This window comes from Quercus robur, chromosome 9 (assembly GCF_932294415.1).
Source record: "Quercus robur chromosome 9, dhQueRobu3.1, whole genome shotgun sequence".
Taxonomy (NCBI): Eukaryota; Viridiplantae; Streptophyta; class Magnoliopsida; order Fagales; family Fagaceae; genus Quercus; species Quercus robur.
This window is the reverse complement of record NC_065542.1, coordinates 41852515-41865577: the sequence shown is the minus strand read 5'-3', so window position 1 is coordinate 41865577 and position 13063 is coordinate 41852515. Positions and strand designations below refer to the sequence as shown.

Here is a 13063-nt window from a genome sequence, read left to right as displayed (position 1 = left end):
TAAATTATATGGCTTAGTCTCAAATCCTAGTAAATAGGTCTTACTTACACTGAGGAGATAGTGAGGGCTACTATCAACCACCCATATGAATGAACAAAGCATAGAGATGAAAATAGACATTTTAACAGCCAATTATGTTCAAATTACATGTTCCAATATTTTATAGGAACAAATACCAAACGGCTTTAGAATGAAGAGTTTGTATAAATTTTGCGAAACTCTAAGAGAGAGAGAGAGAGATAAGTGCTTTGTGACACTGATAAGTCTTCAACAACGAAAGCATTTCATTGCAATTAGGGCTCTCTTAGACTTTAGCTAGTGGAGGCTTTGCTGACTCAAATGAGGCTCACACTTATCATTATGGTCAAAATGCTAAACTCTTAAGGGCAAAATTATTTTGATAATTTTTTTAAAAGGATTGGGTTGTTTGTTTTTGATAAAATTGGTCAATTGTGGTTAATTGTTTTTAGCTTTTCTATTGGTAAATTTTGTTATTGTGGAAATTTTTTGAGATGTTTATTTTGTTTTAGATGGGTCTATATGTAATAATAATTTTATGAAACAAAATTGCATAGACACTTTAGTTGGGGTGATTATACCCGTGTTGGACACAGTCATTTGGGACACTTCCGCACACGTGGATCTAATGAAAATGCCTAAAAACTATAAAACCTGGTGTAGTAGCCTTGATTGATGACTATTTCATACTGGATCTGTAGTTTCAATTCAAGTGTTTACTGAAAATTATAAAATTGTCAACAATCTTTGGATTGGATTTTTTGCATAACTTGCTAATTGTATAGTCACCCTATTTCCAACCTTAGACACCACAATAAACACATGACTGTGATTAAGTTGCAGATGTTGCATAAGAACAATTAGAGAGCACATAAGATTATACATCTTCAGTTTTATAGTATATATAAATAATAAAAATATAAACATCAAGAAAGTGACCTCAGCTATGTTATTTTATAGGGAGGTATGCTCCTGAATGTGATGGAAGCTACCAAGGGAGATACGTAGGAAGTTAATTGGTATATTCAAATATTTGTGGAAGAAACCAAGATAATATGAGAATGATACTATCAAATGTGAGAAAAAAAAAAAAAAAAGAGAACCACTGAATGTGACAAAAGTACAGTCACACGTGATGTTAGTACTGTGCTTTGTGAGACTGGTACCATAAAATGTGAGAACAAAAATAAGGGAATCACCAAATGTGACAAAAGTATAGTTACATGTGATGTTGGTACTGTGCAATATGAGGATAGTACCATAAAATGTGAAAAAAAAAGGAATTACCAAATGTGACAAAAGTACAATCACATGTGGTGTTAGTATTGCGCAATGTGTAGATGATACCATCAAATGTGAGAAAAAATAAGGGAACCACAGAATGTGACAAAAGTATAGTCACATGTGATGTTAGTAGTATGCAATGTGAGGATGATACCATCAAATATGAGAAAAAAATAAGGGAACCATCGAATGTGACAAAAGTACAGTCACATATAATTTTGGTATTGCACAATGTGAGGTTGGTACCATAAAATGTGAGGAAAAATAAGGGAACCACCGAATGTGACAAAAGTACAGTCACATGTGTGATGTTGGTATTGCGCAATGTGAGGTTGGTACCATAAAATGTGAGGAAAAAAAATAAGGGAACCACCAAATGTGACAAAAGTACAGTCACATGTGATGTTAGTACTACACTTTGAGATTTGTACCATAAAATGTGAGGAAAAAAAATAAGGGAACCACCGAATATGACAAAAGTACAGCCACATGCGATGTTGGTATTGCGTAATGTGAAGATAGTACCATAAAATGTGAAAAAAGAGAACTAGCGGATGTGATAAAAGTACAGTCACATGTGATGTTGGTATTGCGCAATGTGAGGATGGTACCATCAAATGTGAGAAAAAATAAGGGAACTACCGAATGTGACAAAAGTACAATCACATGTGATGTTAATATTGCACAATGTGAGAATGATACAATCAAATGTGAGAAAAAAAAATAAAGGAACCACCGAATGTGACAAAAGTACAGTCACATGTGATGTTAGTACTATACAATGTGAGAATGGTACCATTAAGTGTGAGAAAAAAAATAAGGGAATCATCGAATGTGACAAAAGTACAATCATATGTGATGTTAGTACTACACAATGTGAGAATGGTACCATCAAATATGAGAAAAAAAATAAAGGAACTATCGAATGTGACAAAAGTACAGTCACATATGATATTGGTACTGCATAATGTGAGGATGGTACTATTAAATGTGAGAAAAAAAATAAGAGAACTATCGAATGTGACAAAAGTATAATCACATGTGATGTTAGTACTGCACAATGTGAGAATGGTACCATCAAATATGAGAAAAAAAAAAGGAACTACCAAATGTAACAAAAATATAGTTACATGTGATGTTGGTACTACATAATATGAGGATGGTACCATCAAATGTGAGAAAAAATAAGGAAACCATCGAATGTGACAAAAGTACAATCACATGTGATATTAGTACTACACAATGTGAGGATGGTACCATCAAATGTGATGTTTTGGTAATCTGATATAATAGGTTGCCTACTAGTAGGTACCGTACCCCCCAAAAAAAGAGGGGGTATTGTAGAATTACCCGCATATTAATATATCTAAATGAAGATGTGTGGCACAAAATTTTAGCATGAATGTTATATATGAAAATTAATATGATATATTATTATATAAGATATGTGGCACAAAATTAGATCTAAAAGTTATAATTGGATTTTCATATCTAAATATTATAATTGTTGACTAATTTTACAGTACATGTCTAATTAGATCTAAAAGTTGTAATTTTACAACAATCATACTATACAACAATTAATATAATATATTAATATATCTAAATGAAGATCTAAAAGTGTTTGGCAAACTATTATTATATAAGACAATTGGATTTTGATTATACTGACTATAATATAAATATATATATGTGTGTGTGTATATATATATATATATTATTTAATTTTTTTTTGTTGGATGTGTGATTATTTTAAATCCACAAAAGAATAACTTTGAATTAATTAGGACTGTCCACGGGTCGGGCCAAGTCGGTTTTCAACCCAGCTCAAACTCGACCCGTTGGTCATCGGGTGGAAAGAAGAGTGACCCGAAACCGACCGCCGGTGTCAATCGATCGGTTCGGTTTTGGGTTTGGGTGGAGATCGGGTTGTTCGGTCGGTTTCAGGTCGTCGTCGGAGCTTTAAAAGTCACTGGCATCTGAAAAAAAAGCGCCAGAATCTGCAAAATCATCGTCGGAAAATGTAAAAACTCATCAGATCTGCATCAAAATCGCCGAGCCTCTTCTCAAAATTGCTGAAATCTGCTGGGAATGGCCAGATTTGGCTAAATCTCACCAAATATGGTTGAGAACTTGCTGAATCTCCTCGGATTTGATCTCGATTTCGTTGGATTTGTATATAACCTCCGTCGGGTCGGGTGGCTTGGGTTTTGGAGAAGAGAACCCGCCACTTGACTCGCCGGCGTCGGGCCTTGGGCGCAGAAACCCGAAACCGACCGATGGTAACATCGGTTCGAGCTGAAATCGGGTGGAGATCGGACGGGTTGGTCGGTCCGGCTAGTCACGGTCGGTTTTGGACACCCCTAGAATTAATAGTTTGAGTGCAAACGCATTTACAAAAAGTTGCTATAGTTGGCAAAAATGAAAATGGAACATATGTAGGAAGAAAAAGAAGAAAAACAAAATTAAAGTAAAATAAACTAAAACTAGAGGAATTGCGTTATGGAAGTGGAAGACTAGTGAAGCTTAAGCTTGAAGAATAAAGTGAGATCATTTGATCGCTTAAAGATGATTTGATCTAGGGCTCTTTTTTTTAAGACATGTCTAAAGAGTAGTTGTTTCGGGACCAAAACCACCTAAATAATTAAAATGCAATCAACATAATTATAAGAAAGAAAAGAAAAAAGTAATGTGAAGCTAAAAAAGTCCGCAAAGGCTTGGATGGTAGTATAGGTGTGGTCCCATCAATCTTATTATGATCCTACTTCGCCGATTCTCCCCTATAATATAGATTGTTTGGACAAAGTGGGATTGTACAATCTTTTTTCTTTTTTTTTTTTTTTTTTTTTTTTTTTTTTTTTTTAAATTTTAAAATTTAAAATTTAATTTTTTTTTAAATTTTTAACTTGTTCTAGCACTAATCATGTAAATTTAGTGAAAATTGAATTTTGGAAATTGAATTAAGTTTAACGTACATGAAGTGGGAGTTTAGTAGTTTAGACAGACAGACCTTTAAAGTCATTGTCTAGTAAGATCTTAGTATTTTTCAATTATATATATATATTTTTAGAAGAAGGCCAAAGTGGCCTAGTTATTCAATAGCTGAAAAATCCGAAAATAACAATTATAAAGATATGGTAGAACAGATTTTATCTAAACTGACAAAGGAGATGAAAATTTTGCTCTCTTAGTAAAGACATCTGCGAACACATTACCTTACCTACAAATGTGAGAGAAAGAAAAACTCTGAAGAGAGTTAGTAGGCAACAAGATGTCTATAATGATATGGCCAAAGGAAGAATTTAGTAACTGTCCTTTACGAAGCGCATTGATGGAGGTCTCAAAATCACCTTCAACGATGGAGCTAGAAATGCCCACTTCATGAACAAATTGGACTGCACGTCTCGCTGCCAAAGTTTCCAAAGTTAGAACCGAATCTGGTATGGGAACTTTCTCAGCCATAGCTGCTAGGATCTTGCCTCGATCATTTTGAATCACCACACCTAAACTTGCTGCATTTATATCCTCAAAAATGGCCCCATCAAAATTAGTCTTTACACCACCCTGATCAGGAGGTTTCCATCGTGGTATGCAGGGATGCACCTTCCTCCTTGGGGCAGGCTGAGACTTGTGAAATTCCTGGAGATGTTTTCGAGCCAAACCAGCTATTTGATGTAGCGGCCAGACCACCTCACCAACCCGAACTTTATTCCTTCTATTCCAAATTGCCTAACATTACCAGATCAGAGAAAGAGTGAATTCTGGAAAATTCCGAAGGCAGAGAAGAGAAGCAAGAATTCCAGATCGGTTGAAGATTTTCACAAGACCAAAGAGCGTGAATGGTGGATTCTTCACTCACTTTGCAGAAGCTACAAATAGATGATTGAGTCACCTTTCACTTTAATAAATTCTGCATGGTAGGAATGGAATTAGTAAAAGCTCTCCGAAGAAAAGATTTAACTTTGTTCGGAACTTTTAATTTCCACAGGTGTGACCAGAAATTTTTTTGTCAGTAGTGTCAGAAGATGAAGCTGCATCTCTGCTACTCGATTCACAGAGCAAATTATACCCTGACTTAACTGTATACAAACCATCTGTAGAATGTGGCCAAAACAGAACAGCTTCCTATGATGAGGAACATGAAGGTATGGACATAATTTTCTGAGCTTCAAAGGGTAGAAAATAGAATCTATAAGACTTGAATTCCACCATCTAGAGCCTGATTGGGTAAGGATTTTTTATCACTCAATTTTCATCACTCAATTTCCATCACTCATCACTCATCACTCATTTTTTCATACTCATTTGGCAACATTACTTTTATTTTCATCACTCAATTTTTTCACACTATTCATGGCTACCACACCTATCAGCCAGTACATTTTTTTTTTTAGTACCCAACTCACTGAAGCTAAAAAAAAAAAAAAGAACAACGCCAACCCAGAAAAAAAAAAAAAACCGAACAGCCAACCCAGGAAAAGAAAAAGAAAAAAAAAAAAAACCCGAACAGCTAACCTAGGAAAAGAAAAAGAAAAAGAAAAAGAAAAAAAAAAGAACGCCAACCCAGGAAAAAAAAAAAAAAGTCCAAAGGTGGTCAAAAGTTGCGGTTGTGGGTCCCTCATGTGTGTTTATTTACGGAAATGCCATTGAGTTATGAGTTATGGAAACTGAAAACAGCTTTTTGTTGTTTTCAGTTTCCATAACTCATAACTCAAAAATCAGAGAATTGAGTGATGGAAACAGAGTTATGGAAACAGAGTTATCGTTTGGCCAAACAACCTTTTTGATTCCTTATCAATTAATTGGTCCACTCTGGAATTTTCAGATAGCATTGAAACTGGATAGCACTCGACCAGAATTATTACCAGGGATCCAAGCGTCTTGAAAAATTATTATGCTACACCATCGCCTATCCTCCAACGTGCACCCATATTTATCAATTTTCGAGCATGCAGGATACTCTTCCAAGCATATGAGCCCGATTTTGCCTTAGCATCAAAGATTGAACCTGTAGGAAAATATTTAGCTTTGAAAACCCTGTAAAACAGCGAGTCAGTATCATAAATTAACTTCCACACTTGTTTTGCTAACATTGCTTCATTGAACTTTCCCAATTCTCTAAAGCCTACCCCTCCCTTCGATTTTGGTTGACAGAGAATTTCCCACTTCTTCAAATGAATCTTCCTCCTATTGCCCTGTTGAACCCACCAAAATTTATGAATCATTACTTTAATATCATGACAAAGGCCTGCAGGGAGTTTGAAACAACTCATAGCAAAGGTAGGAATGGCTTGGACTACTATTTTCAATAATACCTCTCTACCCGCTTGAGATAACAATTTTTCCTTCTACCCTTGAAGCTTACTCCAAATGCGTTCTTGAATATAATTAAGACTTGCCCTTTTGTTTTTTCCCACCACAGCAGGAAGACCCAAATAACGCTCATACTCATTAATCTCCATCACCTAACATATTTTTAATGGCATTTTTTGACATCAAGGAAACTGATTTCCCAAAAGAATAGATTGGTCTTTTCATTATTTATTTTTTGACCAGACTCTATTTCATACCGTTTCAGAATATTTTGAATAATTCGAACCTCTCTTAACTCCGCTCTACAAAAAAGGAGAATATTATCCGCAAAAAATAAATGAGATACCTGAGGACTATTCCGACAAAGAGAGAAACCCTTGATGTCGCCTGTTGTCACTGATTGATAGATTAAACCATTAAGACCTTCGGAAACCAAAAGAAATAAATATGAAGACAAAGGGTCCCCGTGTCTAAGTCCCCTAGTAGGCTTTATATCCCCTTGAGGTTCCCCATTTACAAGGATGGAGTAAGAAATTGAACTAATACAGCCAAAAATCATTTGGATCCACTTATCATCAAAACCCATTTTTCCATTACTTGGCATAAAATACTCCATTCCACCTGATCGTAAGCTTTATTTATGTCTAACTTCATTGCCATAAAACCTGATTTTTTTGTTTTTTATTCTTCGTGTAGTTGAAGTTGTTTAATTGCTATAAAATAATAAAAATAAAAGTTTCAATATGATAATTTATACCTCGTGAATAATTAGTTTTAAATTATTTTGTGAACCATATGTTTTTCTTTTAATTTTTTTTTTTAATACTGAGACTGTTATAAATCCAAAAGAGAGGGAAACAAAGTTAAAAGGAAAAATCTTTAAAAGAAAAATTTGCTAAAAAAATGGATCTTTATTTCTTTTTGATACAAGATAGAAATTTTACTCTAGCCTAATCTAAGTATATATGTGTGTGAAGCTCCCTTTTGGAGATTTGAACTTCGGCCCTTGTACTCTTTAAGATTTGCTACAGTACCTGCACGTGCATAAATAAAAAATGTTATTTGATATGCAAATATTGAGATTACAATAATTAAGGAGAAATATAATTGATTATTTTAGAGAGAGAGAGGAGAAAGTATCTCCTGAGACCCACATGTTAGTAAGACATGGGTCTCATGAGCCCGTCTCATACAAAATTTTTCCAAGAGAGAAGGGGGGGGGGGGGGGGGGAGGGGGAAGGGAATGAACAAGCTTGTCATTTGAACTAATGAGAGGATTGAAGCTTTGCTGGATTGAGGGTTTTTATTTTTTAGAGACTGTTGAACTGAGTTGATTTTTCCAAGAAAGAGAAGTAATGATTTTTTTTAGTAGGTTTTATTTTATTTTATTTTATTTTTTTCAAGGAATGAATGTTATATATGAAAATTCTCGATTGTATTTTTTAAGAGAATTCTCGTCCGTCTCCTCAAATATTTAGCTAAACTAATCCAAAAAACTATACTTTTGCTAGTTTAGCTATCTATTATTTTCATACACATACATCAGCCTTAATACTTTATCAACATTGAAATTTAATGTAGCGAGGATAGAGGCTCACTACATGTAGAGATAAGACTATCATCTTGAAAAACTTTAGTTAATTTAGTGAGACTGATGCACGCTTGTTTTGGTTGAGTTTAGATAAATTTTTGTTGAAATATTAAATTGGTGAAACTGATGTGAATGTTCTAATAGTAGGTATTTTAGAAATTAGAAAGCCTACCTTAATTTAAGGCCAATGCAGTAAATATCGAATAGGGATTCAAAAGAAAATGTAATAGCATTTGAAACTGTATCCATTTTCTATACATTTACAGCCACTAATTTGATATATCTGCCAGATCTTTAAAAGGTCAAACCTTACAAAACTAACTGTTTAGTTAATGTCAGAACACACTAATCCTAAATTTGGCAACTGACAACTAGTGGTTGGTATTAAGAAAACTCATCTTAGCTGAGTCAAAATAGGCTTTCATTTGGTTAAGTTTCCGATTAGGATTGTATATAATTCTTAAGGTGACATGATCATATAGTTTTTAAAATCCTAATCATTAATAATTATATGAATGGTTTAGATTTTACTGTCTCATGGATTTTTAAGGAAAATATTAACTAGTACAGTTTTCACATCCATTGAAGTCATTGATGATATATTACATGTTTAATAATAAATGGTAACATTGTAAGAACTTCAAGATAGAGTTATCTTATAAACTGTAGAGAATCTTAATCAGTTTTTTTTGCGAGAGGTTGTATTTCCTTGGTTTCTATGATGGATAATGTCATGTAATTAAAGCACTCTCTCCCTCTCCAACCATTGAATTGGGGCCACTCCGGGCTCCAGTTTCCGGCGAGTCCCTTGTCAGGCCGGAATTCTGACCAGCAGGGAGGAGCTCTAGATCAACCAAGAATGGCGGAGGAAAATGACACAAGCCACTGTAAAAATGAAAATGAAAATGGGAAAAGCAACAATGGTAATGAGGTTGAGGACAATGAAAGTGAAATCACCAACATAGACCAAGAAAGTGAACTAGAAGGTGAAAACACCTATTCTTCTGTTGAAATGAAGCACAAAAAGAAGAAAGCATTATTGGAATTCCGGTGCAGGGTTGAAAATGCGATTCTTGGGAATTATCTGCTTGGGAAACCACCCAAAAACCTTTCACCTTTCAAAATCAAAAGGGCAAGAGAACAACTTAGAGATATCACCCTTTGGGGCGTGCCTTTATTGCCAAGTAAAGGCCATGAAGGAACCGACATTGTGCTTTTAAAATTCTTAAAAGCGAAAGATTTCAAGGTTCATGAGGCTTTTGGGATGCTCTGGAAGACACTGAAATGGAGGAGGGAATATAAGACTGAGGGAATTCTTGATGAGAAGTTGGATTCTGATCTTGAAAATCTGGTTTGCTTGATAAGTAGAGATAAGGAGGGTCACCCTTTGTGTTTCCTAAACTATGGGCCTTTCAAGGACAAGGAATTGTACAAGAAAGTGTTTGGGTCAGAAGAGAAATGTGATAAGTTTCTAAGGTGGAAGGTGCAAAACATGGAAAAGGTTATAAAAAAGCTGAGATTCAAGAATGGAGGTGTGGACTCCATAGTTCAAATTATAGATTTAAAGAACTCTCCGGGGCCAGCAATGAAAGAGCTTCATTCTGTTAGCAAGAAATTTATGTTACTGCTTCAAGACTATTATCCTGAGCTCTTTCACAAAATTGTAAGTGTCTAAGTAACTAAACTAGCTATGATGATAATTGATTTAGCAGTTAGAAAATTCATTTCAAAAATTATAGTTATGCTTTCACAGATTGTCATAAATGTTCCATTGTGGTACTATGCATCCCATGTGCTGCTTTTAGGGGTCATAAATCTGAGGACTAAAAGAAAGTTTGTCTTTGCCAGACCATCAAAAGCTACAAAAATCCTTCTCAAGTGAGTGTACTGATTATAATTTCTACAATTACATCTTGTTTTCTCTGTATTTTCAAAATTTTAATTCTAGTATGATTAAAACCCAATAAGGATCATAGCCCCGGAAAACCTTCTTGTTGAATATGGTGGTCTCAAGAGGGAGAATGATGATGACTTCACGTCAGCAGACAATGCTTCTGAGCATACAATCAGAGCAAATTCAGCTGCACATATTGAATTTCCAGTCACAGAGGTACTTAAATAGTTACTCAGTCTTAAGATTCCAATGTCTTAGCACTTATATATGTGACAAAGAAATCCATTTGAACTCGAAATTACTTTGTTGTTGAACTCTTTTTGATAAATTTATTTTCAGTAATGTTAGGAACACAAGATATTTCACAATTGCTAACATGATCAATTTTGATTGGACTAATGTCACTTTCATTTGGATCTATCGCTAACACCAATTTATTATGCATCAATCACAACAGAGATAGTTGTGAAAAAAGTTTTAAAAGATGTTGTGGACCTAGACATTGATTTCTTTTTCCTCTTTGGTTTTTGGACTGTGTTCAGGCTGGAGTTACAATGGTATGGGATTTAACTGTTGTCGGATGGGATGTGTCATACAAGGAGGAGTTTATTCCAGACGATGAAGGATCCTACAAGATCTTGTTGCAAAATCAAAAGATAATGGGGGAGTGTGTTAGGAATTCCTTCTACATTAGTGAACCTGGGAGAATTGTGTTAACCATTGACAATGGGACCTTAAAAAAGAAGAGGGTTTTATATAGATCTAAAGCAAAACCCACAGTCCCCATGTATATCTTCTTAAAGTAGTAGCTAGATATATAAAGAGTTTCTATTTTCTTCTGCGAAGTTGGTTGTAAACTAACAATTAAAATGATGACTATCGTATCACATGATTATCTCTTAAATTCTATAAGACAAGCTAAACCTTGGTTGGTTGGTTTACATCAATGCTCCTTCATATCTTATTGTCATATTGTAGTCTCTTAATTTCAGCCCGGTTTTTGTTGGCTTCTTGATAGCAAAATAAGGATATTTTTTTTTAGCCCAATTGGCATTAAGCCATAGGAGAATCTTTAATGTGATTAACTTTATATAATTATATAGATGAAAGGAGGGGAAAAGTCCTCTGAACTTGCACATCCCAAAAAAAGTACTCTGAACTTGGTAGAAATAATAATTCCCAAAATTTGAGACTAACTGAACATGTTTATTTATTTGTTTTTGTTTTAATATAACCTTGAGTCAGAGCAGCCTAATAGAAACGGCATTCCAGTCTGTGTCTACGGCTTTGTTTGGTCAAGGAGGTTGGAAAATTAGAAAGATAAAAAACATTTAAGTTTTCCATAATGTATGTTTGGTTGGGAGGATGGACAAGTTAAATGATATAAAACTAATATAAATTTCATTTGTTTGGTTGATAAGAAAAGTGAGAGGATAGAAAATGCAGTGTAGTGATCAATTCCCAACAACCTTGGGCTTTTGGGCCTAGACCTCCAAATTACTTGTACTTTGGGTTGGGCTTATCCTACAAAGGGAGGTCCAAGAAATGGCTTTAAAGATTACTGAGGGAGTTAAACTGTTGTTTTTGACCCTAAACTCCCTTGATCCTAGTTCAGCCAAGATGATGATTGTATAGCCGAGCCCCTACCCTGAAATCCGAACAAGATTTCTTAATCCCTAAGTTGTATTTTTTCCTTAATACTCTCGTGTTCCACTTCCCAACATTTTCCAACCTCCTAGTCCCCCATCTCTTCCTCTATTTATATCCTCCACTTAGTGGGGGTTGTCATGATGAGAGGATATACCCCACATTAGTGGGCTCATCAGTATCATATCTCTGAACAGAGGGGGGCCCACCTTCAACCACTGACAAGACCTCCTAGTAACTTGTGCTTGACGTCGGTTACTATTTGGTGGGTGGACTCTATGATGCCCCAATTTGATTGATTGTGTGATGTGTGTGGGTATGTGATGAGTCCCACATCGGGTATTTATTGGGTAGATCTGGGCTTTATTAACAACTACAAGGAACCTCAATTGTGACTAGTCCTTTTGAGGTATAGCGCAGATGTGGTTAGTACTTTTCCTTGGGTTGTAACATATGGTATCAGAGCCGGCTCGGTAACCCCGTGTGGGCTTAGAGACACTACCCCACAAAATGGGCCCTAACGAGGATGTTAGGGATTTAAGTGGGGGAGATTGTGATGCCCCAATTCCTTGGGTTGTAACATATGGTATCAGAGCCGGCTCGGTAACCCCGTGTGGGCTTAGAGACACTACCCCACAAAATGGGCCCTAACGAGGATGTTAGGGATTTAAGTGGGGGAGATTGTGATGCCCCAATTTGATTGATTGTGTGATGTGTGTGGTGTGTGATGAGTCCCACATTGGGTATTTACTGGGTAGATCTAGGCTTTATTAACAACTACAAGGAACCTCAATCGTGACTAGTGCTTTTCCTTGGGTAGTTACAGACTCCCCCAAGGCATTATACTTAGTTTACGGTGTACCTTAGGGTACTCAATCTGAATGATTGGCCAGGCCCATCCATGCTTGGCTAGTGAATTGAGATGAGCCGAGACCATTATATGATTGGGCCTGTAGTTTGGGGTTGACCTGCTATTCTTGGTTCGTCATATCCTCGGCACATGGGGGTTCGTGCTTTGATGTAACCACTGCCTCTCGGGGATGCCAAATGCCAGGCAATAAATGTGCCGGATTTGACAACTTGCCCTTCTTGCACACTTAAGCCAGTTGTCAAGAGTAGTGGTCAGGTTTTCCTAATTGTTCATTTAGCGAGGTGTGCGTGGATTGAAGGGCGGGAATGGTTGGTAATTTCACCCCTCTAAAGCATTAATTACCCACCCCTTATAAATAGTGCTTGGGGGTCTCAGATTTACTTCCTCCATTTCATTTTTCACTCAAACTTTGCATTAGAGTCTTCCAAGTCCTAAGTCTCCCTCT

General features: G+C 35.8%; 1 protein-coding gene across 1 annotated transcript; it reads left to right on the top strand.

The window, feature by feature from the left end:
• Nucleotides 1-9065: 9065 nt before the first annotated feature.
• LOC126700087 (patellin-4-like) lies at nucleotides 9066-10906 on the top strand. The gene is made up of 4 exons (XM_050398071.1): nucleotides 9066-9869; nucleotides 9960-10084; nucleotides 10175-10316; nucleotides 10643-10906. The coding sequence occupies exons 1-4, from the start codon at nucleotides 9066-9068 to the stop codon at nucleotides 10904-10906; spliced, it is 1335 nt and encodes a 444-aa protein (XP_050254028.1).
• The last annotated feature ends 2157 nt before the right edge of the window (nucleotides 10907-13063 follow it).